At 46.3% G+C, this 21130-nt stretch overlaps 1 protein-coding gene across 2 annotated transcripts in view; it reads left to right on the top strand.

The window, feature by feature from the left end:
* Positions 1–347: 347 nt before the first annotated feature.
* Positions 348–21130, top strand: part of CALN1 (calneuron 1) — a 136528-nt gene continuing 115745 nt past the window's right edge. Inside the window, exons 1-2 of one of the 2 annotated variants that reach the window (XM_054085346.1) lie at positions 348–545; positions 16359–16483. In XM_054085346.1, coding sequence (XP_053941321.1) covers positions 16366–16483 — 118 coding nt within the window. In that variant the 5' untranslated portion in view covers positions 348–545; positions 16359–16365. Of the gene's footprint in view, positions 546–1788; positions 2398–16358; positions 16484–21130 lie in introns of those variants that run through there. The other variant, XM_054085345.1, reaches the window with a different exon arrangement.

The following is a 21130-nucleotide window of genomic DNA, read 5'->3' as shown; positions in this document are numbered from 1 at the left end:
ATTTTGTGGTGTTGTCCCCAGTATTGGACTCGGTACTCTTGAAGGTCTTTTCCAACCTTACTGACTCTCCGATTCCTTTGGGGTCGTGCCCTCTTTGGGGTTGTGCTCTTTCTCAGCCGCCTTGGGGAGGGAGAGCAGGCAATGCCGGGTGGAGGATGGAGCAGCGGACGCCTGGTCCCTCTCCCCTTGCGCGCAGCATCCTTTGAGGGCTGGAGGAGGGGGATGAGGAGGGTGGCTGGTGCCGGCGAGGAAGGGGTTAGCGGGGGCCTTGCCGCAAGGTGGGCTGCGGCTGGGGGGAGCCATGGGGAGCTGAGCGTCGGTGCTGCTCAGCCCTGCTTTCGTTTCCTTTCATTTTATTTTTTTTTCTCTTATTTTATTGTAATTTTTTTAATTTTTTTTTTTTTTTACTCCGCCATCCTCACCGCCCAGATCGCTCTCTGCCTCCTCCCTCCATCCTCCTTGGAATAACTCAGCCGGGAGGGAGGAGGGGGGGGGGGGAGAAGAAGGCAAGCAAACCTGTAGCAGAGGAGCCGACTGGTGGAGAGGTGAGTGGAAAAGGTGGGGGAGACCCTGAAAAAGAACGTGAAGCATCGGCTGCCCCACCACCCGGGGGATGGACACCCCCACTCCCCGGGTGGGGAGCAGCCGATGCTCCACGGGAAACCGACTTGTTGGCCAAAACTGGAGCTGATCCAGCCCTATCAGCTTGTTTAGACGGGGTTGCATCAGAGTGGTCCCCCACGGGTTGCAGCAGGAGCTGGGGATGGTGGTGGGGTCCTGTGGATGCTCAGCCCCCTGTGGATGCTCAACCGCTCATGGGAGCACTTGGTTCCTCATCCCCTCGCTGTGTGGTTTGCTCATGGGCAGGAGCATTTGGTACCTCATCCCCACGCTGTCATTTGTTCATGAGTGGGAGCACTTGGTACCCCATCCCTTTGCTGTGTGATTTGTTCACGGGTGGGAGCTCTTGGTGCCCCATCCCTTCACTGTTTTTTGTTCATGAGTGGGAGCACTTGGTGCCCCGTTCTCTCGCTGTGGTTTGTTCAGGGGTTGCTTTTTTCTCCTCCTCCTCCCTCGGCTGTGTGCAGCTGTGGGCACACGCACGTGTGTTTGTGGAGAGGGGCACTCAAGTTGTCAAGGAGAACTGTAACATCACTTTTGGTGCCCAGAGAGGCTTTTCTCTTAATTTTTGGGCCCTCTCCTCATTTGCTTTGGGGATGATGTAATAAGCGCTCGGTATCTATGCAGTGTCCTTCTCCTGCGGTGTTAGATAAGAATGAAGATCCCAGAGCAGACGGAACGTCCACCATCTGTTTGAATAGATGGGTCTTGATGAATCTGTCACAATCAACAAATGGATGTGTCTGAGGGAGTTTGGCCCCAAACACCTACTGGTGCCACTTTCAGCAACCAAAAAATTCCCAAAGAGAGCCCTGCTTCTCACCCAGGTCCCTAGTAATAGCCTGAATGTATTCAGCCCCGCCTCATTTTATTTCAGATGTAATTTCAATCACCAGATTTAATACATGATTTGCTGTGATTGCCTCCTCATTTACCCACTTGAGTAGCAAAAGAATGCATTAAGGCAGGCTGAGCTGCCGTGCTGTGCTGCTGTCCTGAGTGTGAGCTGTTTCTCCTGTTACTCACCAGCAGCTCAGACCTTTTCCACCCACCAAGTTTTCAGTTCTCCGTGTAGCAGTTGCCTCCCCCTTAGTACACGCCGCACTGTGTTGCGCTAATTCACTGGGTGCCTAGCAAGCTTGTCTTGGCTCTTGGTGGCTTTGGAGTGTGTTGAAAGTCGTTGGGAGGCTCCGTCAGGAAATTAGAGTGGGACAAGGTCAGCTGTGGGAACAGCTCGCTGAGGTTTGGCCGGGCTGTGGTTGTCGGTAACTCCACTGGAGGAGAGCTGTGTGATCCCGTCTGACTCGATGTGCTTGCTGGACTATATAAAGATCTCCTCATTGCCTGGGAAATCGAATTCCCCCATTGTTCAGCTGTAAAATATCTGTACAAGGCTGTGATTGGCAACGGACTGGATCACCCAGGTTGCTTACATCACGTAGGCAGCTGCCACCGAAATGACACACTTGATTGAAAGCCAAAAGAACCATATACGTAACTGCCTGTGATTAAGCTCCATATGATGCCTCAGAGCAAGTAAAAACCCCTCCTTCATCTCATCTTGTTTGTAACGAGACAACCGTTGCAGGGATATCGCTTGGGTCACGTTGTGGCTTTCGGGGGATGATTTGGTTTTGTTTTGGGCTTTTTTTTTTTTGGCTTCTGGCTGTAAACTTCCATGACCTGCAACAGTCTGCCGTTGCAACCTTGTGTGATGCCCCATGAAAGCCGGGTGCTGTAGGGTGTGCTGGTAGCTGGGGATACAGATTTTACCAGGTAAGAACTCCCAATACTGTTTTTTAACAAGGAATATTCCAGCTGGCTTCTTCTGGGGAGGGAGTGGGTCTTTGCATGCATCCCTTCCCCATTGGCATGCGTGGATGGCAGTGCGACTGCTTGTTTCTGGAAAGGATTTGATAAGGGAAGCTTCATCATTTCAGTTTTCGGAATCTTTGTGGATGTTTAACTGTTTCCTCAGAGCATGCATTGTACCTGTAGGCGAATCCTCTCTGCACTGCACCTGTAGATAAATCCTCCGCCCTGGCTCCGGTGAGGCAGTTTGCATATCTCCAGGCAGAATCCTGATCAGGCGGTGAGGGATGGGGAAAGTGGTGGACCAGGGCCAAATCCTGCACCGGGTGAAACTTCCAGGTGGCGTAAGGACCGCAGGGGTCTCTGTCCTGCAGGAGCTGGAGCTGCTTCTGTGCTCTTTGGAATAGTGTAGACCTGACTCTCTCACCACCTTCCCTTAACTTTTCGGTGGGGCAGGATGAGGCCGGGGGCCCGATCCTGCAAACCGATCGATCTCATCAGTGAACAAAAGCGCTTTCCAAGCATCTCCCTGCTATGGAATCCCAGGGCAAAACCTGTCTTGCTAAAAGAAAAAAAAAAAAAAAGAGAGAAATTGTTTGCGTAAATGCTAATTTTAACAAAATCTCCTTCCCTTCCTGTCTTGGCTACACGGGGAGACAGAGTTGTACCTCTGTACTTGCACCCTTTCTGACTTAATTATCATGCAGGTTTTGTCTAATCATAATGTGCTTGAGGCTTATGCAGCTTATGCCTACCGTATGATGATATATGGGTGTATATAAATATAGATGGGTATATAAACAACATTTTTGTGGCCACCTGTCTGGGCTTTCCTTGAACAGATTAAATCCCAGCCCAGTCTGGGTGCATTTAAATGGCTGGTCCCATGCACCTCACACAGCCTCCAGCAAACCTTCCTCTGTAAGTTACAGCGCAATGCAAGTCCGCTCGTTTTATTGTTCTTTAAATGACCTAATTTCTAAGCAAAATCATTTCTTGACCAGGAATAAGACAACAGCGCTATGCATGTTTTATCTTCCAGAGTTATCATAAACTGGACAAAATACCCGTAGAAAAACTACTTGTATTAGAAACGTCATTTTAGTTGATTTGAGCACATATAACTTTATTGATTCAGCGTGAAATATGGCAGTGAATCTATTAAGAGATGTAAAATGGAACAGGTAAAGCCTTTTCAGAATATGATGGGAATGTAGAATGGGTTTGAGGGCATTTATTTTAGTGAGGTGGATTGCTAAAGTAAACCAAAATGATTTTTTATGAGTCCTGTAAACAATACCAAGTCAGTTTTATTCAGTTTTATACAGTCCACAGCTGAAGATATATTAGTTAGCTCAGCTTCTACCTGGAGGAGCAGATTTGTATGGAGAAGCTTTGCAAGACTGGGTAGTCTTTAATTGTAGTTTTAACCTGTGAATGTGGTTAGTATTAGAAGTGTAAGCAAGAAACTAAAGTAAATCCTGGGTATTATGCAGTAGTACTTGGGCTATCATGAAATGAGGGAAATAGAAACAAACTGTTTTATAGGTCTGCTTATAATTACATGCAGTCTGCTTTGATAAAAGCAGTAAAATGTGAAAATGTTTCTCAGAATAAAGACATTGAGCAGTGGTAATTAAATCCACAGTGCAGATATAGTCTGTTGAACCTGAAGTCCATGTGCAGGACATGGAAAATGTATAGAAATTCAGTGGGTGGTTCTAAAACTGCCCACTCATTCCTTGAACTTCATATCTGCTGGTGGAGGCTTACCGGGCATAACTGTGTGTACATTTTTACAGCATGATAGAAGAAAACCTTAAACATCTGCACTGCATGCTGGCTTTAGATCTGTTCATAGCTGAAGCTTTCAAGCAGTGTATACCTCTCTTTCTCGTACGTTATCGAGCCATTTAACCTGGCTCTAGGGTTTGGATCCACACTGTGTGTTGCTTGCGTCTGCAGCCCCCTGTGCCAGCATCTCAGAAGCTTTGGTGGGTACCTGCTTGGGTGCAGGTGTTGCAAAGTGGGATGCTGGGGTTTGCCTCTGAACCCCCAGCAGTGAACCCCTGCCCAGCAGTGGAGATGTTGGTTTGGGGGGCTCTGAGCCATCCCTTTTCCTTCCCTTCCCATATTTCCACCATAATGATGCATGTTTATTGAAATTCTTCCCCATGATATCTGCAGAATGGTTTTGGACATTTATAAGCGCACCAGGGTTTCATAATCTGCCTGGTTTGCCTTTTAAACAGGGTGTAAGCAGATACTGGCTTTGCCTGTGGTCACTTAGTGTGCTGGAGGATGCTTGCGTGGAATGACACAAGTGACAGCGTGGTGAGCACGTGTTCAGAGAGAGCGTCTGTGTGCAGAGACTTTCCTTTGCCTCTTTTTTTCCCCTTGATGCCGGCACGTTAAACAATAACGTGAGCAAGCCCAGGAAGCTGGAAGCTTATTCAGTCGAGGCAATGGCCACCACTGATATCCTGTACAAATTCCAGTTGGCTTAATTCCTCCCTAACCTAGATTCTCTTAGTGATTGTCCTCGCCTCCTGCCAGGGGCCTGATTCTGCAAAGAGGTCAGTAGGGCTGAAGGTAATGAGTTGCCATGAGCCTGTGCCTACACCGGGATTGATCCGCTTTAATGAGGTTTTCTTCATTCTCTTCTATTTGCAGGACCATAGATGTTTACACAGACGTATACACAGATAGATTATAATTTTGAAGTCCTGCAAAGCCTTAGGCAAACAGCTAAGTCAATAGTCCTTTGGCTTGGATGAGCACTGCTGATGCTTGCAACCTGTCCCCGTGAAGGTAACTGGAGTTTTGCCATTGCCTCCCATGAGCATTGCATTTCTGCTGCTGATTGGCAAGCTGCTCCGAAGCTTTGAGGAAATGTCTGGAGGTCACCAAAGGTGTCACAATAATGTGGAGTTTGAGATATGTTTACTTATTCGTCCTTGCTCTTAGATGCTTTGCTCTGATCCCTTTTAAAAACTTTAAGTTTGAGAAAAAATTCCCTCTCTACACTATTTTTTAATGCGTATTGGTGACCTCCTCCAGGGCAGTGATTCCCCATGGAGAGCTGTCGGTGCATCAACCATTATGCAAATTAGATTCCAAATAGCTGAACGTCCCTGCCAGCTAATAAAGTTGAGAACAGCCAACCCAAAAGCAAATCTGAGGAAAAACAAGAAAATGAAGTCTCCATAACTGTTTTTAATTATTCAGTCTCACTGGATCTCCTTATGTTTCAAGAAGAAACATGCAAATCTCTCTGGGTCTAGCTTGTTTACAGAGTGCTCGTGGGTTTAAAATACAGCCAGGATCAGATTTCTGTTGTACATCTCCTCCAAATAAATACTGAAATAAAAATAAGGATGCTGTAATTTGTGCCACCCCAAGAGCTAACTACTGCGCTCCAGCAGGAAATGATCATTTTGGTTTCTTGGAACAGCTTTACTATAATCTTCCAAAGACCAGTAGCTCACAAAGAAAGAAGCGCAGACTTCCTCAAGGCAGCTCAGCTCTCTCTGATAGGATCTGATTTCTTGTGAATTAAGGTCTTGGACGATGAGGTGCTCCAGCACATGCTCAGATCCTGCTGAGTCCAGGGAGTACTTCAGTGCTTTGTAGCATCAAGAGCTCCAGGGTTTACCCCGGGTCCATTCCTGCCGACTGCTGTGCATTGCAGGTTTGAGACCTGCCTATTTTCTCCTCCCATAAGCAGCTAAATAGTATCGTGGTTGGTGTTAAGCAGCTGCTCTGGGTGGACAGTGCAGCCGGTGGATGTCCTGGCCACCGTCTGCAGTGCTACAAGTCCTTTGTGTCTCAAGACAGCTGATAATTCCAGTTTTCTGCATGGATTCATGGCATGAGCACTACAGTCTCTTAACCCTTTCTCACCATAGCCTGTTCCTAGCTTAACAGTAGTTAATAATAACCAGCCTGGGGGTTCTGGAAATTTCTGGTTGGGGCAGGTCTTCATTTGGGTCAGTGACCCTCTCCTGGCAAGCAAACTGGGATACCCTCTTAAATCCAGATCCTCTTTTAAAGCCGGACCATAGCGTGTGTATGACAACACTTCCCAGAGCCCTGAATGTTTGCAGTGGAGAAATGCTTGAAGCCTATTTTGATTTGACTCTTACACTATGATTCACCTCAATTTATATGAAATTATTCCAGTTTTATAGTTGTCCTTGCCTCTTTAATTACCTTCTGGCACATTCGATTACATTGGCGGCTCCGGTCCTCATAGCTCCTAGGAGACTTTCTGTAGGAACCATCAACTATTAAAAAATAGTCCTCATCAGGTGTCCAAAAGCCTCCTTTAAAGAAGAGGCCTGGCGTAAGTCACATTGATTGGGAGTAATTAATTGTCCTGTTAAAAGCCCTAAATGTTTTGGCATTTCATGAATAATACATAATCAACCAACAGGCTATTTGGAGTTTGTTACTTTGTTAAATCTGCTGTAAAGATTGTCATTATTGATATATTTCATGTTTATAATTACTCATCTGTGATGCACTCGGTCTGTATGAATAATCCATTGTATATTGTTTTCTTAACTAGGATGTTTGTTCAGTGGGCTGGAGGTGCCAGGAATCGCGGCTAATAATGTCTTCATGTCTGATTTCTGCTTGTGAAGTGAAGGCAACTGGACAGGAGTAAATGAACAGAAGCATGCTCAGAAAACTGTCCTCAAGACACTCTTGATAAGCAAACACTCAGTTGTGAGTGGAGGTGGAAACGGTTAAATAGAGCAGGGAAATGCGTTAGAGACGCATTACAGGGGGCTAAAGACGCACAAGTGACATTTCCGTGTTGTTTTGACATTCTCTTAATCTCAGATGAAAGCTCTGTGATACTTTTTTTCTTGCTGCCAACATGGACCTCATTACCCTATGCCATCCGTTAGTCCTGTTTTACCTTCTTGTGTTCTTCCACTTGGAAAAAAAAGAGCTAAGTATGCCAGAAATCTGATATTTTTGTATTTGAACAGCAAGGACTGTTGAGGGGGTTGGTGTAATGGTCTGAGCAGATGCGGATGATGGTACAAAGCCTCTCTTGCAGCACTGACCTGCGACGTGTGCTCAGCAAAATGTGCTCAGTGTTGACTTTGTCTGTGCCTCTACAGCAGACGGACAGCGACAGGGCCGGAGGAGCCCCTGCTGGCTGCCAGCAGGGGAGGAAAAGGGAACCCCTGGGCATAGACATGAGGTGGTTATTACTCCCTTTGGCAGTATTAGCTGGACAATTTTTGTAGGGAAAAAATGAAATGAAGGTGAGGTGGAAGGTGCCTGGGACTGTGCCGAGGGAGCTGACAGGTCTATCAGCTTCCCGTGTTCTTATCTCAGTACCGATGCTGCTCAGCCTCTTGGGGTGTCTTCGCAGACTCCTGATTTTTAAAGCCCAGGAGAAGTGTCAGAGCATCTAATCTGGAAAACAATATATAACGAGCCATTAGATATGACCCCGTTGACTCCAGTAGGGAGCTCAGTGGCTTGGGCTTGGCTAAAGCGTGTCTTTCAGCAAGGCAGCTGCTCTTGTCTGGGAGACAGCACCGTGTCACTCGTTCTGGTAGTTTGCTCCAGCAGATAATCCCCTTTGCTGTTGAAAACTCTTTTGCATGTTTATAGCCTTCAGCTTCCCACCTTGGAAACCCTTCGCCTAGAGATTTTAGGGCTTTTTAGTAGCCTGCATTGTTTTCATCTTATAAACTTTTACGATGTCCTCAAACAATCTTCTCTTAGAATCCCCTGGATGGTGCACACCACAGGTCCTGTTGTCTTGTGGAGGAGCTGAACCCACAGAAGGGAACAGGGGCTGGTGCATGCACGCTGCCGCCACCCCAGGGACAAAAGCCCTGTTTCCAAGCTGGTCTTTTCATGTTTAGGTGAATTATCAGAGCAGGGAAGAGAGGAAGGTTCAGCGATCTGTGTTGCGTTCTTTGCTTTTCCTTTTGTTTTCAGTATCAGCTCAGGATCTTTCAAAGACAATTGTGGTTTATACAAAGACAGAATTTTTTTACTAATCCTGGCTAAAGTCTACCCCTGCAGCACGGGATGGGGACAGCAGAAGTAGCAGAAAGTGACCCATTAGGAGAAAGTGGGAGAGAGCAACAAAGAAGCTTGGGATTGCTGGCTGCAAAAGCTGAGGGTGAGTTTGGGGGCTAAGAGGAGCTTGTGCGAATGGATGAAATGCTGGTGAGTTGGTTATGATGGCTCTTTAATCACGAAGGTTTAAGCCTGTTTGGGAATGGAAAGGGGTGTTTATCCCCTTAGCACATGACGTGCTTGCCCTGGAGATACAGAGCTATCAGGTCATTCCAGTCTTCTCCTCTCAGCAGTTTAAGCCGAGGATCATACTCAGGCCATAGTTAAAAAATAACAAACAACTATGTTTAAAACTGTCCCACTGTGTTCTCACATGTTCAGCTTTCAGAGGGAAATGTGTATATTTTATACTTGACCTGGCATCCACAGCTCTTCCTTTCTGCCACACAGAATTCAAAGGCAGCCCTGAAGCTTCAGTTCTTCAGCAATGTGATGTCTTTTGAAGTGACCTTCCTCTTTCTTTTAATTTCAAATTTTCTAGAGAAGGTGAGGAAAAAAACCAGCACAAAACCATCTGAAGTGTCTATCGCTTTGTAGTTCTCGAACCTGGAAGTTTGTCGCTCGTGAAGTGCCTCTGTGGCTCTGCATCCATTAGGCTTGTCACTCAGACCTTGTTTTCTGCATTTCAGAGGACTTTCTTCCCACTTAGATACTTCAATGCTGAAAACAGTCTAAGGTTTGCAAAGTCCTTTTACTTGTTGATCACCACGGGGAACTTCATTGCTAGTAGCCCAGCCCAGTAGCTGTCGGCTGAATCTCTATTTTCTTGGTCCTTTTGTGAAACGGGAATATTTTCATAGAATCATAGAATGGTTTGGGTTGGATGGGACCTTAAAAGATGATCTAGTTCCAATTCCCTGACACGGTCAGGGACTCCTTCTACTGGATCAGGCTTCTCAAAGCCTTGTCCAACCCGGCCTTGAAGACCTCCAGGGATGGGTCAGCCGTGACTTCGCAAGGCAACCCACGCCAGTGCCTCACCACACTCATGGTAAAAAATTTCTTCCTAATATCTAAACTAAATCTCCCCTCTTTCAGCTTAGAACCATTTCCCCTTGCCCTATCCCTGCACTCCTTGATCAAGAGCCCCTCCAGCTTTCCTGTAGGTCCCTTTCAGTACTGGAAGGTTGCCGTAAGGTCTCCTTGGAGCCTGCTCTTCTCCAGGCTGAACAACCCCAACTCTCTCAGCTTGTCTTTGTACGGGAGGGGCTCCAGCCCTCGGATCATCTTTGTGGCCTCCTCTGGGCTCGCTCTAACAGATCCATGTCCTTCCTGAGCTGAGGACTCGAGACCTTAATGCAGGACTCCAGGTAAACTCTCATAAGAGTAGAGGCAGAACCCCCTCCCTCACCCTGCTGGTATTTTCTTAGTCTTCTGCAAATAAATATTCCCGTACAGCACACGTGTCATGTACGGTGTGATAAGAACGTGTGGGTATGGAGGGTCAGGGCTGAAACTGAACCTTGAAGGTCTATTTCAGTTTGTAACTGTATCACCACCAGCCAATGCATAGTGAATCTTACACACGTGTGGGTGCACTTTGGATCGAGGTCTTATGTTTGTGTTACGCAGATCCTTGGAGAAGGTATACAATGAATCTGGATGGATTAATTCACTGAAAATAACACGCAGTGAAGTGTGGGAATAGTCAATCTGGTTCTAATAAGCCAGCCCTGCTTCCAGAAAGTTAGAGTACTCCAGTTTTTCAGAAGTAAAAGAAAAACCCTTTCAGAGGAAGCTTTAGGGCTCACTTGCCCTCACAGCCCAATGATTTTGCATTACAGTCTGAGGAAATTTGGCTTCCAAAAATGGTCCGGTGTGTTTACTGCTCTGTGCAGGCTGCAGTGGCAGACACGGAGCTGGGAGGCTCTTGCCTTTCTCTTCCTGCAATAGATCAGTTTATATATAGCCCAAATGTGCTTTTCCATGTCTTTTTGGGGATTTGGCTTTATTGATATCAATAGTCAGAAAACGCAAACTTCCTCAAAGATTTTCCTCTCTGGGAGCATCTATTTTAGGGCTTTCTTTTAAGGCTCCCTATGCACCAGACCTTCTATTTCTCAATCCCCAGGCACCCTTTGAAGTCCCACTTATATTGATTTTGTAGCTATAGAAAAAGCCATCTGCCTGAGCATGCTTTCATTCCTGTGTCTCTCTACACACCTGAGTTGAGACTGATTAAACAAGACTTCTGCATTTTATTGCAGCGGCTTAAATCCTCGCACCTTATTACAGAGCTCGCGATGTGCTGCCCTTTCGTGCATCCGCAGAGCTCCTCACAGTGCCAAAATGAGATTCTTTGGACCCTTCAGACTTTCCTCTGGTAGCTTGGACTCATATTGCATGTGAGGTGCCAAGTTTTTGCACGAAATAAATAAATAAAATCTATTGTTCGCAACAGGGAATGCAGCTGATAAGGGACAAAGTGACTTTAGTGCTCTTGGTAGCAGAATCATTTTGCCAAAGCCATGTGTCTGCAGCAAAATGCTAGTCTTCCTGTAACTATCTTGGCTACAAACACAGACGTGAGGATTTAGTCCAACTCAGTCACTCCCGAGCCAGAGAACATGGGCTAACGTGACCCTCAGCCTCCTTGGGGGACAGCGAAGGGACTGGCATGGGCAGCTATTAAAGGAAAATGTACCAGAACAGCAATGAGGATTTTTTGGAGAGTTGGTTGTGTCCCCTGCCTGATGTGTCATGCCCAGAGCGTGGAGGATCAAACTGCACAGGAATTTCTCAGGTGATGCTTAGGGCATCACCTGAAAAGATAATGGCATTCGTTCAGCTCTGGGGAAAATGAGATAATTTATTTTTCAGAAGACACTGCTTTTATTTGCCTTAGATGTTATAATGTTGCTCTGCCCAAGAAGAAGCATCTTTAACACCGTTACTTCATTTGATGATTTTTTTAAATGGTTTTAGAATGAGCTGGGGGACTTCACAGCTACTGTTCCAGTTTCCCTACCATCTGTTTGCTTCATGGATTTTCTATGTATTCTTGTATTTTTTTGAGCCCTACTTCCTAAGAAAATGAAGCTTACGCTGTTGTACTGCATGTGTGTGCTTGTCCACCCAGGGATGTGTGTTTTTTCATGCTATCAACTTGAGCCCTCTGCTCAACCTCAGCCAGACTTGTGGGAGAGATGGAGATCTGATGTAGAGCTGACACTCTGGGACGTGTGTGGTGTGGTGTGGTGGTGCTGGTCTAACGGTTGGACTTGATGATATTAGAGGTCTTTTCCGACCTTAATCATCCACCATCTTCCCATGTTTCCCTACCAGCATTTTATCTGCCTGGTCCATTCGACACCCGTGGGGCGGTGGCTGGAGGGGACCGGTCAGCATCCAGGACAAGGTCCCATACAGCCTGGGGGGCAGCAGCCAGGATCCACCAAGTTACAGCTGAATAGAGAAGGCAAATACCCAGTAACGGCCTGGCCTAACACCCACACAGTGCAAATGGTGTGTGGTGTGTACCTGAAGCTATAAACCCAGGATATACTCCTGAGCCTCATTTTATGCTGCGCGTAGGATAGAGGTTAGCAAGAAATGTTTTCCAAATTGGTAACTACCAGGGGAGATCCGGGATCAATACCAATTGATCCTGATTCTATCTCGTTGACTGATACTTCAGTTAAACCAATGCCATAGTCGTGTGGATTTTCAATTGGGTTTGCAAGCGTTTTTAAAAAACATATTACGAGAGCTAGTGAAGAATGCAAACTGGAGCGAGCGTAGACATGTGAGCATCGTGTAACTGTCTTTTTTTTCCCGATGGCAAATTGCTTACGAATATCATATAAATTTCACAAACGTGGTTGTGCTGAAAGGATAAGAGCGAGGCTGGCAGCACTGCTGCCGGGCGTTACGGAGGATGTAACCTGCTGGTGAGCTTGGCACAGAGACTGAAACCTTGGCAAGGTACCGTGGTAACATTTCCATACACATGTTTATGGGTTCTTTGAGGGCTTTTTGGTTAAATGTCAATGTTTTCATGACATTATTCAAGGAGATTTCATTGCTCCAAAATCCCACTATGCCTTTGAAAACCACTTTCAGTTTTCAAGTTGTTCAGTGGAAAATGTGTCTATCTCGACTGCTGGGAGATGGAGAGCAAAACTCACTGCTAGCTGCCTGCTCAGACACTTGTTATACAGCTCTGGAAAATAAATCAAGAGCTGGGGCATCTTCCCCCTTCCCCTCCAGAGGAGGTGCGTGCACACTGCTGCAAATTTCATAGAATCGTAGAATATTTAGAGTTGTAAGGGACCTTAAAGATCATCCAGTTCCAACCCCCCTGCCATGGGCAGGGACATCCCACTGGCTCAGGCTGCCCAAGACCCATCCAAGGCCCTGGAACACCTCCAGGGATGGGGCAGCCACAACTTCCCTGGACAACCCATTCCAGTGTCTCCCCGCTCTCATGGTGAAGAAATTCTTCATTATGTCCAGTTTAAATCTGCCCCTCTCCAGTTTATAGCTGTCCTTCATCCTATCCCCATGAGCCTTTATGAACAGCCCCTCCCCAGCTTTCCTGTAGCCCCTTCAGGTACTGGAAGCTGCTCTAAGATCTCCTCAGAGCCTTCTCTTCTCCAGGCTGAACAACCCCAACTCTCTCAGCCTGTCCTCCTAGGGAAGGTGCTCCAGCCCTCCGATCATCTTTGTAGCCTCCTCTGGACCCATTCCAACAGCTCCATCTCCTTCTTACGTTAAGGATTCCAGAACTGGACACAGTATTGCAGATGAGGTCTCCCAAGAGAGGAACAGAGGGGCAGAATCCCCTCCCTCGCCCTGCTGGCCGCGCTGCTTTGGATGCAGCCCAGGACATGGTTGGTTTCTGGGCTGTGAGCTCACATTGCCGGCTCATGTTGAGCTTCTCACCAACCAGCACCCCAAGTCCCTGTCTTAGAATCATAGAATCACCAGTTTGGAAAGGACCCAGTGGATCATTGAGTCCAACCATTCCTGACACTCCCTTAAACCATGTCCCAGTCTTCAGGGCTGCTCTCAAATTTATCATGGTGAGGTGCTCGGTGAGGGCATCACTGCGGTGTGGGGCAGATGCCATCGGCACCGGTTTACTTATGGTTTGGGTTTCCCCGAGCTCTCAGCTGGCACTGGAGAGAGTCTTGGCCATTGGCAAACTTAACGTTACTGTGTTCCTAACGCAAACGTTTTGACTAAATGCCAAATGAGCCTGATCTGACTGTGCAAGGACAGACCCCTTGTTCCCAGACAGACATCAGGTACCTACATGTTTCCATTGAGCTTTTGATGTGTTTCAACATAGGGTGCTTTGCACAATGTGGTGCTTTGCTTTATGAACTCTCCCACATCCCGCAAGGCCCCTTTTTGCCGTTTTGTAGCCCCATGCAGGGTCGGTTCTGACAGCAGGTTCCTGTCTGCAGGATGCTGAGTCCTCCTGAAGCGCAACTACGCATCCCTGTTGGACATCTAGTCCTGGCGCTGCTGCTGGTCTGGATTTGAGCATCTCTTGTTGAAACTGGAGGCGCGCTGCTGAGGGCTGCTGAACTCCAGCAGGTCTGCAGGGTTTCTGTTTAATTCCAGGGTTTCTGGAATTAAATCCAGCATTTCTCACTCTGGGATATCATGGGTCTCACCCCAGTACTAAAACACATTACCGGATTCCAGGTGGAAGGTGATTTTAAGCACTTCAGCCCTCAGGGGAGATACATTGTCTTCTGTTTTTAACAGTCATAGAAGCAAAGGCACAGACAGTGATTTCAAAAATGCTTCAGCGTGCCTGAACGCATGGCTTGCAGATACTCCAGGTGAGCTCAGGGAGTGTGAGGGGCTGAGCTCCCTCTGCCCAGGGGCAGGCGAGTGCCAGCATCAGTCCCCACGGGCTCATTGCACCCCGCAGCTCCGCCAGAACCTTGGCAGGTCTTAGATTTAAACCTCAGTTTAAGTTAGTAGGGTTTTGAAAATCGATGTAATTGCTTTTACGTTGGGCGTGTGATTATTGAGACAAAATATGGATCGTTTGCTGTCTGAATGCTTTGAGGTAGGACTGGAAGTAAATGAAAATGGTGCAAAGGGCTGGAAGTGTCTCTCCAGCCCTGCTTGTTGAGACCTAAAGCTGTGCCAAAGCTGGCATCGTTTGTGTCTCACTGTGGATAGGTGAAGTTCCATCTGAGTGCCGAGCAATATGTCAAAGTGAGCAATATATCGGAATGAGAAACATTAATTGGCAAGTGCTGGCAAATTACAGATACGCTTAATGAAAAAGAAAACCTTGTTTATGAGTTCTGATGTGCTGCTGAAGAAACTGGCTCCCAAATAAAAATACTTAAAATTACGATTAGGATTTATTTACATAATTACTGCAATAGAAATTCTAGGTACGTGCTAAGCAGTGCAAGAGAAACCTCACGGCTTTTCTTCCTTTTGTTCCTGTGACACGAGGTTACTTTGCTCTCGGTGAGTCTATTAGAGGTTTTACTGACTCAGTGAGGCAAAAAGGCATTTGTTATGATATTAATTTATATATGTATTTGTTTTATTGACTGTGGTAAGAACATATGGCTGAGTAAGAGCCAGATCATCCTTGTAATTGTAGTGTTGGCTGGAGAACGATTCAGTAGGTGGCACTTATCTCTTTATGGCAAAGCAAGCTCAAGTCCCAGCAGGGCTGTAGTGAGAATGCCCTTGGAGTTCATTTCCAAAGGGGCTGTGTCCCCCACTGGGGTGAGCGAGATCTGCCAAAGTCACTATATAGATTAATGGTTGGTTCCAACTGCTCAGGGTGTCCTGGCCACCTTCCAGCCTCTGCAGAGACTCTGGGCCAGGTCTTTAGCTGATGTCTGGGTGGCTCTGTTGACTCTGCTGGTTGCTATGACAAGGGGGTTGGAACCGGATGATCTTTAGGGTCCCTTCCAACCCAAACCATTCTATGATTCTATATCTGCTGGAAATGTACAGTATAACGTACAACAGGCCCACAATGGGGCTGTGCTGATTGAAACCAGCCAAGGGTATGACAAATCTTCCTCTTAATATTTCAATTGACTTTGGCAACCTTGCCTCTTTCTTGTATATCTTAAATCAATGTGTAAGTGCTGCTGACAGTAATTTCCACTTTTGTCTGTGCAGATGGCTGCCCTTCACTAGGCTGCGGTGTTTATACCTGCTAAGTTTGCAAACACTTTCCTGCTACAGCCTCCTATTGAGCAGTATTTTTCCTTAGCTGTCATATTTGTGAGATGAAAATGTTCTTTGTTGGGCCTTGCTTGAATGTGAATTCTCTTCTATCAGCGAGGGCCACTGAAATCTGCAGCAGAGGCACTGACGCAAGGTGTGCCTCGCTCAGCACGGATGCTCTGGGCAGGGGGAGGTTGAACCATCTTAGGGGTCCGGATGCTCTGGAGTGTGGTCTGAGAGCTGGTGTCCAGACCCTTGCGTGGCTTTGAAAGTTGTGCTACTGGATCCTATGACTTTTTAATTGCCCGTCAATGTACACCCCTATGCACTACATAATTTTTATCAGATAGCAAATCTCTAGGCTGAAAGCTGCAATATGAGTGCTAGGGATTCATATTTTCCTAAGGTACCGCTGTTCTGTCTCTGCTAACTTTTGTTCGGCATAAAGAAGCAGCTGTTTGTTTGTTTACCTCCTGTCTTAGACATTAAATGAAATCTGCAATCCATCAGTCATGCGTCCAACTTCAATGCGCATTCCCTGGTGTAGGATGCTTTGGTCCAGCTACTCTTTCAAGGCAGACTATTCCTATAAAACAAAGATAAATAATTAAAATAAGTCTTTCTCTTCCCTTTGCTCTTGTGCCCAGGGAGAAGATGCCATTCCACCATGTAACAGCTGGCTTGTTGTACAAGGGCAACTACCTGAATCGCTCACTCTCCGCCGGTAGCGACAGCGAACAGCTAGCGAATATCTCCGTGGAGGAACTGGATGGTGAGCAACATCCTTGTGGTTTTCCAAAGCAGGCTGGGAACAGGGAAAGGCTCGTTTTCAGCTTCTCTGTAGCATTGTCATGCAATAACTGGAGGTATTCTCCCCGTGAAGTAAGGAGCTAAAGGCAGGTCAGAAATAAGATAGCTCGGCAGATCAGGGACAAAGCAAAGGTCCTCTATTAAAGTTATGTTGAGAGCTGTAGACTGATTTAACCTCACTTTTGTCCTTTTGCCTAGAAATAAGGGAGCTTTTTGAAAGAGTAAGGCTGCTTTTTATGGGCAAAACTCTGCAAGAGAAAAAGTTAGGCTAATATCTTTTTATGACAATGTCTTTAGCCTTTCCCAGGAACCTGCAGAGCTGACTCTGTCTTCCTAGCAAGTCTTCTAATTTGCTTTGTGGCCTTTGAAAAGTAAGATGTCTCTGTGTCTCTCAATATAACAAGACGCACGGAGGTGGCTTGTGGCTTAAGAAGCTGGAAAGAGCTTTAAATTTCCCTTTTCCAGGTCAGTGACTGGCAGCACATACTGGCCTCGGGCTGGCAAAGGCTATCGGGAAGGTTGCCCACATCTGCTGCCTGATCCCATAATTTCCTCTCTGGAAGCTGGTTGCTGCTAATCCATTCCACCCCACAGATGAGATGTGAGGCCAGACAGACTCCCAGTCTGATTCATGGTGGGCAGGTGTCTTTTCTAGGCAATTTGTGGCTCACTGGAGTCATTTTTGAGCAAAAGGACAGCTGGTCTTTGACGGCTGTGGAACAAATTGGAACTCTCGGTTTGCTTCCCAGTGGACGTTTGGTACAAGCCATGATCATAATCAATGGTCTCAATGGAACACCTGATGGGTAAATGAGGAAGGGAACGGTGCACCAATGGTGCAATGGTCCTTCCAGGTTGGAGGCATTTTGGCAGAACAGAAGGCCAATATTTCTGCCTACCTTCACAATTTTCACCTGTGCTTTGGTAAATCAGAACATAGTTGTCAAGCCTTTTCAACTCAGAACATTTGGCTTTGGTTTTGCAAGCTTATTTTAGGTAAAAACAGTGATTTCTGAGTATTTGTAACTGCTTCTCTTTTTCTCAATGCATATGTGCTAAAGGCAGTTTGGGTGAGAGATGCAACATGAGAAACCGCTTTCAGTGCAGCTTGGCTAAGACCTTGGGAACACAAGGACTGCAGAGGCTTTTTCTGGGCTCTTCTGGGTTACAGGAGCTTTGCTTGAAGATTTGAGTTGGTCAGCAGAGCTAAATTGGCTCAGCTTCTGTGCATCCTATAGATGACAAGTTATGTTGCAAGGTAGAGCTTAGCTGTTGTCCCTATTTAGGATGTCAGGAGTTGGCTGAACAGACAGGAGGACATTGGATGAGGTCTCTCAGTTTTATTTCAGATGCAGAGAACACGGGTTTTTCTGCCATGTCTGCCCTGATTTGAGAACGTCTGCTCTAACTGCCTTTGAGATTTGCAGACAAATGTCTGAGCTGATTCAAGTGGCATCAGGGCTGCAAACCACTGTCAGGGCCATCCCGCTGCATAAGAGAGACTTGTCCTTGATTTGTTCCACTGCTGTTTGCATGGAAATAGTCTGTGGCTGTGCGTGAGAAGGAAGCTCAGTCTCCTTTCTATCCATCCTGTGGCTCTGTGCTGTCAGCCCAAACCACCTCGGGTGGTCTTCAAGTTTCAAGAGCCCTCTCGGCATCACCTTCCCACCAACGGCTTTGGGGCGGGAGCAGCGGCTGCGTGAGGCAGTGGGGCGCAGCTCCACCTTCCCTAAGGAGAAACCAGCGTGTGAGAGGCTGTGGATCATCTCCGTTAATTAATGGCAAATTAAGTGAATTAGGTGTAGAGGAGCCGTCTTTTGAGAAGGCAGAAGCTGAGTCGCTGCTAATGCCAGTCCTGTATCCATTTAATGTGGTCGGTGCCCCATTATAACTGTGCTATCGAATCAGAGAGCGGCAGAGTTCATTCATCTCTGTTCACAAAGAGTATCCCCTTCATTCTTCAGGAGACTGGTTAGAGCTCTTTAACTAACGGCTCTTTAACTGCCGTTTCTTCTCTGGCTGTTAAGCACAGGCTTCTTGTCAGAATTTAGTTCTACTTTTTCTGACAGCCTTTTGCTTTACAAACACCTATTTTTGAGGGCTTTGTGTCTTTACCATGACGATATGCCCCGGTTCTTAGCGCAGCAGAGAAAAGCTCAACCTCAGGCCACTTTTTTTCCACCTGTGAACACAGAAGTGGTACCAAATTGATTTGTGTCTGCTAAAGCCAGAGCAACAGAAGAAACTGGAGATACCTTTCTGTGTGCCAGCTACCAGAGTCTAGCCTAGCCACTGGAAATTAAATGTAATATTAGGTGAGCAGTCGCTATCATACTGAGTTTTGTCACTAATACTAGATTAGTGCCTGGGTGAGCTGGTAATTGGTGAAAGTACCGCTGTTTACTGCCCAAACCCTAAACAGAAATAGTCTTCCTGCCTTTAAGCATAAACTATCTCAGAGTGAGTAACAGAATGTTCTTCCTTGAGAAGTTAATGTCAGTGTAAGGGAGCTTTGTGGATATATCAAGCTGTGATAGCTCGATGCCAATAACATATTTGCATTTAATCTTACAGGCTGGGAAAGAGATGCCAAATTCTCCTTGGTTTCTTTTTCAATGAGATTTTTGGTCCCAGGGGAGTTCCAGCCTATTGAGAAATTCCAGTCATACATATTAAATGATTAAAGGTTTGAAGCTGAGGAAGTCAGTGGAAATTTTCTATAATGTTCCTTTGCGCTGAAGGCTCCAACAAGTGCCTGATCTATTGTTTATTTTCTAGCAGATTTATTTTTCTTTTCTTTTTTTTTTTTTGTCTAGCATTTTGTGCCTTAATGCCATTCCCTTTAGGAAGGATTTCTGCAAGTGTGGGCTCTGGGATGCTGCAGGGTGAAGGCGCTGCACAGCCTGGCTGGAACACAGCGTGGCTCCCCGCGCACGTCCCTGCAGTGAATACCAACAAATCCTCCGTGTTTGCAGCTTGCAGGCTGTGGGTGAAGGATAATACAGAGATCAGGAAATGAAAAATATTTCTGACTTCAAGTAACGTAAGGGAGAAAGAGTCTGATTTTTCTGCTGAACACACGCTGTTCAGAGCGGTGTGCCTAGAGTGCTGCTCTGCCTCTTCTCTGACTGGTTATTTTTCTCTTATGAAAACTTTTCTGACTTGCATCAGCCATCTGTCGACTTTAACTCCGCTCTGTTTTTTTCCATCCTGCTTTAAATACGATCCTGGCGCAGCAAAGGAAAAGGCTGGAGAGATAAAGGGTCACTCTGCTGATGGTTTGTCTGTTCCCAGCAGCGGTGTTTGCTATTTGCGGTTCTGTAGTAGCGTGAGGGTTTTTAGAAGCTGTCACCATCACAAAGGGAATTAACTCGCCAAAAGCTATATTAGGCGATACTTAACTTTGTAACATCAAGTAAATGACAAAGTTGAAAGTGGCAGGCCATTCATAACCTGTCTCTCGGGGACTGCGAAGTACACTGGGGTCTCAAATGGATGTTATTGCCATATGCTTAGCGGCTTCTGTGCATGGGATTGTAAATTAAACCATGAGATTATAAATTACAGCTGGGAGGAACTGTTTTACATATAGATTTTCTGGCTATTGTTGGTTGACATAAAATTGTGGCACAGCTTGTGCATACTGTGTGGTTTCCACATCCCTTTTAAAACCAGCTTCTGTCTTCACATTATGAACCGCTAGGAGTATTTTTAATAAAAAATGGTGGATGGAAATCATCATGTCAAGCTTGAGTCATCCACCTCCATAGGCACTATCTAAAGGGTTTTGTCAGGAGGTAAAAACATTTCCATAGTAGGAATCTGACAAATATCACCTGAAGGGAGGCACATGCATTATAAGTAGGCTTTGCAAAAAGTGGCTGTGAAATGCATGCTAGTGAGCGTCTTGCAGAGAAAACCCAAATGGGAGACACAGCAACAGCTATTTGTCCAGAAAGACATCATGATAAATCCTTATCTGACCCTGATTCCTTTGAAATCAGCAGTGCCTGTGCAGGAGGAAACGTTGCTGCATGGCAGCAGGACAGCTATTGCCATCTGATGGCTTAGACCATGTAGTCTCTGCCCAGGAGGGGTCTGTGGTTTCTGCAAGGATTTTTCTAGGCTGGGAGATATTATTTTTCCTCATTGTAGACGTCAACCTGTCCAGCTTAATACAGTGCTTAAGGTTGAGACCCAGAGTGGAAATGCCAGTGCATGCTTTTGCCTGCCTAAACTGGAGATGTCAGCAAAGCAACACTTGAAATGGGTGCAAAGCTGCTGGAGCTTGGGGGGCAGTAGGCTTCAAGGCAGGATTCTGGGGACTTCCCTCACTGGGAGACTTTTCTGTCATAGATTATACATCACATTGCAGGACGTTCGTTACCTGGTTTCTGCTTCTTCCTACTACCCCTTCTTCTGAAGCTCTTATCTGGGTCACTGTTTCCTGGGCTCCTGTTTAAGTCAACCATGAGTGGCTTCAGAGAAGGCTGGAAAACAGCTCTTGAAACAATTTGAAGGCCGTGGCTACATGATGCCCATGTTGATTTTAAATTAACAGTTATCTCCTGCATGCCAATAATGCAGACAATGACAAGTGGCTGAGGCC

This window comes from Cuculus canorus, chromosome 20 (genome assembly GCF_017976375.1).
Source record: "Cuculus canorus isolate bCucCan1 chromosome 20, bCucCan1.pri, whole genome shotgun sequence".
NCBI lineage: Eukaryota > Metazoa > Chordata > Aves > Cuculiformes > Cuculidae > Cuculus > Cuculus canorus.
Note: the sequence above shows the minus strand (reverse complement) of the source record. Positions and strands in the feature narration are given on the sequence as shown.